The 5,223-nt window shown below is 66.4% G+C and overlaps 1 protein-coding gene across 3 annotated transcripts in view; it reads right to left on the bottom strand.

Moving 5' to 3' along the window:
• Positions 1-5,223, bottom strand: part of PTMA (prothymosin, alpha) — a 6,798-nt gene that overhangs the window by 378 nt on the left and 1,197 nt on the right. The window contains exons 2-4 of one of the 3 annotated variants that reach the window (XM_019503432.1): positions 3,611-3,682; positions 3,056-3,146; positions 736-809 (exon numbers count right to left, since the gene is read on the bottom strand). In XM_019503432.1, the coding sequence (XP_019358977.1) occupies positions 736-809; positions 3,056-3,146; positions 3,611-3,682 (237 nt within the window). Of the gene's footprint in view, positions 1-735; positions 810-3,049; positions 3,147-3,610; positions 3,683-5,223 lie in introns of all 3 variants that reach the window. The other 2 variants (XM_019503431.1, XM_019503430.1) reach the window with 2 other exon arrangements.

Raw genomic sequence — 5,223 nt, forward strand, 5'->3', positions numbered from 1 at the left:
GGGGGGGCCGGGGGGGGGGGGGGGTGACAGCAGGGACAGCAGCATGAAGTGGCCAAGGACCGTGGTTCCCTCTGCCTCCCTGCCAGCCCCAGCAAGAAGGGATTCAGCCTTTGCTCCTAGAGGCGGGTTTTCGGTTTCCTCTCCCGTGCGGAGATAAGGGGCCTTATCTGAGTGGCCTTTCTGTGCACCTGGCTCTGCGCAGACCCCACCCCGAGGTACCCAGTGAGCTGCCGCTCTCCTCAGGAAGCGGCCGTCTTCCCCACGCCGGCCCCATCTCTTGCACCCTTTGACATGCCGCTGGCACTGCCCAGAAGAGAGGCCAAGGGCTGGAGAGGGCAGAGCCGGTTCCTAGCACCATTGTGCTGGAGTTCAGCATCCGTCACCCCCCTCGTTCCCTTCCTAATCCAGCCAGGGCGTCCGGGGTCGCGCCAGCCCCTTCCCCAGCTGCCAGCAGAGCACGGAGGAAGACTCCCCTCCCAGCTGCGCCATCCCGGGGCAGGAGCACGGGCTGCAGCCGAGGGCGCTCCTAAGCAGGCCACAGGTATAAATGGAAGTGGGCTGAGTCCCCAAGGGCAGCTCCCCAGAGGCAAACGCGAGAGCCATGCCTGGGATGGGGGCAGGAGCTGGGTTTCAAGAGCCCAGCCAGGCTCCCCGGCCCACGTGCCATGGTGGATCCCTCTGGGGGACCCAGCCAGCTCTGCTCCAGCAAAGCACCTGGGATCCATCCACGCTCACCTCATCGTCCTCAGCCGCCCGTTTGCCTGTGGCCCCCTCGGCTTCGTCGTCTTCGTCACCGTCCTCTTCCTCACCTGGGGGAAGGGAGGAGGGAACATGAGACCTCGGCGGCAGCTGAGCTGCAAGGACGTGGGGAGGGCAGGCTGCGAAGCGGGGAGGCAGAGACCTAGCTGGAAGGGGAACCAGTCCTTGAAAGCAAACTCTTTCCAGGCGTCTCCTCGGGCTCCCTGCAGGCCCAAGGGCACGGGCCGTGCCTCGCACGTGTCGCCAGCGCCAGCCAGCACCTCCACAGCAAAGCACGCAGCAGCCAGGGGCCACCCCCTCTGCCCTCCAGCTTCGAGTACCCAGGGCTTGCCCCGAGTCAGATGCCAAAGTAACCTGTCCCCAGCCGGCTGGGTCCGAGCAGCGAGTTCCTAACGCAGATGGGGGCTGGCAGGATGCCACCGCCTTATGTAGCCCGGGGGGAAGGGGGGGATCTCAACATGGGGGGCCTGGAGCTGTGCTGACCCCTCCGGCTGGTCCGCCCCAGCCTGGCAGGGAGGGGCTGCGTTCGCCGATCCCCCCGTGGGGGAAGGCGTGCTTCACTCGCACTGGAAAGGAAAGGCTCTCTCCCGGCGGCTCTGCCTAACCGCTCTGCATTACTTATGCTTCTCTTCGCCGCTATTAGGCCACCTTTAATGAGTTGAGAGAGCCAGGACGCATTAGTTCTGAGTCACAACACTTCCTAATTACCGCAACGGCGAGCACGTTCTCCAGGGCGGCCGGGCAGGCGGCTGGACAGCGGGGGGGCGGGGGAAGGCGAGAGGGGGAAGAGGCAGTCGCAGACTTGACCCACTTTGGGCTCAAATAGGCCAGTGGATCAGAACAAGGCAGCCCGGTTTCCCCGTGGCCTGGCTGCAGGGCTGGGACTGGGGCACAGGATTTACCCAGCTGTGCGGCGGGCAGCCTGGCAGCGCTCACAAGCGTCGAGGCCAGGAAGCGAGCTCCGCACCGATATCACAGGCCACACGTCTGGGGATTAGGGTCACCCGCAGCCCCCATTTGTCAGCGGGTGCTCAGACACCACGTTGCCTGCGTCTCCGAGGACTAGGGCATCCCGGGCTGTGGCGAAGCGACCAAGCTGATCGGGGTGTTTTTAGCCGCCCGAGCTGCTTTCAGCCAAGGCAGTAACAATGTCCAAGGTGATCCTGTGACACAGGGCGGCTGCTGGGCACCACACGCAGGGAGCCCCTGGCTGCCCTAGCTGCCTTTTGCAAAGCGCTGGGTTTGGGCTGCGACTTCGGAGCCGATCCTTGACACGGCGATGACCTTGGGACACGCAACGAGCCAGGAGCTAGCCTAGGGCACCCACGTCCTAGCCCTGCCTTCCTGCCAGGGGGCTCCAAGCCCCGGCCTGCCCACGGGGAGGGCTCTGCAAGATCCACACATCTCTCCAGGCATGGAGGAGGCTCGTTACTAGGGTATCCAGGCAACACCCCCTCCCCGCCTCCAAACAGGGAAGTCAGGCAATGCAGTCACTTCCTCTCCTCCCCAAAGCAGCAGGCAGCCCTGGGAAGGGACTGCGGAAAAGGCAGCTAGTCCCAAGGGCGAGCATCCCCCCTGCCACCCCACCAAGCTATCCAGGGGCCAGCCCCTGCCCACAGCAGAGCCCTCTCCTCTGCACCGGCTGGGGGCAAGGGGGAACCAGCTAGGGTGTCTCTTCCCAAGAAGAGACAAGAGACCTGGGCTTACCACCGCCTCGGTTCAACCGCGGGATTCCTGGAAGGCTTTGGAGCCCCTTCCCGGCCGTCTGCCCCTGCCCCCGCCCCCACCCTGCCAGGTTAGTGGGTCAGTGCCGCGGCCTTGCAGCGCAGCGATTAGCCCAGCTGCAGCCAGCTGTGACAGTGCAAGCTAATGACAGCGTGGCCACCTCCTCCCGGCCTCAGCGGGCGATAAAAATAGCTCGTGTTCTCCAGGCAAGCCAGCCAGGGAAGCGCGGGGTGGCTGCGAAGGGGGAAGTACCCTGGGCAGATGCTGGGGGCCTCTAGCTTGACCACCGCAGCTGCCCCGGGGGCCGGAGCAGCCAGCACCGACTGCCGGGGGACAGGAACGCCCCGGCTGCCCGGGGTCAGAGCAGCGTCGGCCTCCCTGGTGCAGTCTCCGGGCACAAGCCGGGCCGTCTGCCCTCGGCCGGCCCTGCTGGGGCACGTGCGGGAGCCGACCGGGGCGGGGGAAGAAGAGCAGGGAACGCCAGGCTGGGGCCAGCGAGGGGAGCAGCTAAGCACCCCAGGCAGGGGCAGCAAAGGGAGGGCAGGAGCGGGGAGAGGGAAGTTACCATCACCCTCTTCCTCCTCGTCCTCCTCCTCGCCGCCTTCTTCCTCCTCCTCGTCTACTTCGTTGTCAGCTTCCTGCTCCCCGTTTTCCTCGTTCTCCTTGGCGAGACAGAGCACTCACTTAAAACCGCGCTGCGCCAGAGATCGCCAGCCCTGCCACCTCCTGCCTCGCCCTGGGGCGGGCCGAGGGCCAGGACCCTGGCCAGTTCCTGGCCTAGACAACCTGCACCAGGGAGGTTGTGAGCGATGGGCCTCAGCGGGATGGCAGGTCAGGGGCCGCCCGCCTCGAGGGATGCAGCTTAAAGACCATATCCTGGGGTGTGCCAGGGATCCCCACCCCTTGCCCCCGGCTGCTGACGAGGCTTGGAAGAGCCACGTGCCTGAGCTGGGCAGTCTTGAAGGTGAACGCAGGGCACCAGACCCCGTCCCAGCCTCACGGGTGGGCAGGTCTCCCTGACCGACGCTACCAGCATGTTCCCTCTGTCCTGGGGCTCTGGGATCAGCGGGCAGCACCAGCCACCGAGTCCTCGGGAACAAAGCTGGGGCCTCAGGCTGGTACTTACAGCATTGCCGTTGGCGGGCGCATCTCTGCCGTTTTCTGTCTCTTCCACGACTTCCTTCTTCTCTTTTAGATCCTGAAAGGGACAGGCAGAGGCAGTGAGTTCCCCCGCTTGCAGCCCACGGCTCTGGGGGACAGCTGCCGGGCTGGGGAAGACACAGACGGAGCGGGCGAATGGAGGAGGCAGACAGGAAGCGAGGGACCGCGACAGGCCGAGCGGACGGGCGCTCAGTCCCAGCCCCGTTTGAGGGCGAGGGGCAGGTCTGGAGCGCGCAGCGCGGTCCACGAGAGGCAGGCAAGGCGCTGGTTTCCTGCCTCTGCTTAGCAGCCAAAGCCCTGGCTCGGTTCCCACCCTCCCGCGCTCACGTGAACCCGCCAGCCCACAGCTCACCCACGCGGCCTGCAGGCTCCCACGGCCACTTGCGCCCCTCCCCGCCGAGCGCTGCCCTGCTGCAACCGCGGGCACCGACCGCAGTCTCTTTCCCACCCCAGAGAAACCACCCGGGGCCTATTTCACGCTCGCTGCAGAGAGGAAGTGCCAGACCCTGGCTCCGAGCTCTTGGCTTCGCAGCGCGGAGGCAGGTCTGAGGCGCACAGCTGCAGCCCAGCCTGGCGGCACCGCGCGGGGCCCAGCGCAGGCTTGGGTGCTGGGTCGCCGTCAGGAGGGCACACCGCATCGCTACGCAGGCAGGCTGGGATCGCGCGTGGGCACCCACGCCTGCCTCTGCCCCGTCTTCTGTTCAAACCCACCAGCACACTGCGCTCCCCCAGCCCAGGCCCTTCCCCACTTCACCGGGACCGCGAGACGGTCGCAAGCCTGGGGCAGCTTCCTGCCCCCACCTTTACTGGTCAATCTGCTGCCTGCCCACCCACAGGGTCACTTGCACCCCCGCCTCCTCCCACGAGCGGCTGGCGCATCAGGCCTGGCCCCCAACCACGGAGATCTCCCTTTTTACTGGGATTAAAAATGTCCCCGGATTATTCAGCCGGCAGCAGAGGCACGTCGAGGACGCCGGGCCGTTTAAGCCGCTCGCAGACCAGGCATCTGGATAAACCAGACATCTGGATAGACGGGGCGTGGATTAGCCAGGCCTGCCTGCATTATCCCAAGCAGCCCGGCTGCCGGGAAATGGCGTCTCCGAGCAAGCCCCGGGGATCGCTACACCTGTTATCACACACTCGGCCGCCCCGAAGAGATGGGCATCGCTCGGGCCGCTTCTTGGGCGCGGAGACAGACCTCCCGCGCGGCACACACAGCACCCCGAACTGCCCCCTCCCGGCTCTGAGCTCCGACCAGCGCCCGGCACGGAGCCCGGGGCCGCTCCGAGCGTTTCCTGGAGGCACCGCGCGGCGCAGAGTCAGAGTTTCCAGCTCGGGATTACTAAGCTCCGTGCCCACTCCTTTTCACTCGAAGAGAAAAAACAACTCCGGGACACGGCGCGAGCCGCGTTCCTGCTCCCGGGAACGCGCCCGCCGGAGAGACCCGGCCCCCGGCCCCCGCTGGCCTTTTCCGATGCTTCCGGCTCGGCCGAGCGGCCGCCCCGGACCGCGCGGGCCCCTCCGCCACAACTTTCCTTCCGCGCCCGCCAGCCAATCCACGGCCGATAGGCAAATGCG

Source organism: Gavialis gangeticus, unplaced genomic scaffold (genome assembly GCF_001723915.1).
Source record: "Gavialis gangeticus isolate Ggan-Ray unplaced genomic scaffold, GavGan_comp1, whole genome shotgun sequence".
NCBI lineage: Eukaryota > Metazoa > Chordata > Crocodylia > Gavialidae > Gavialis > Gavialis gangeticus.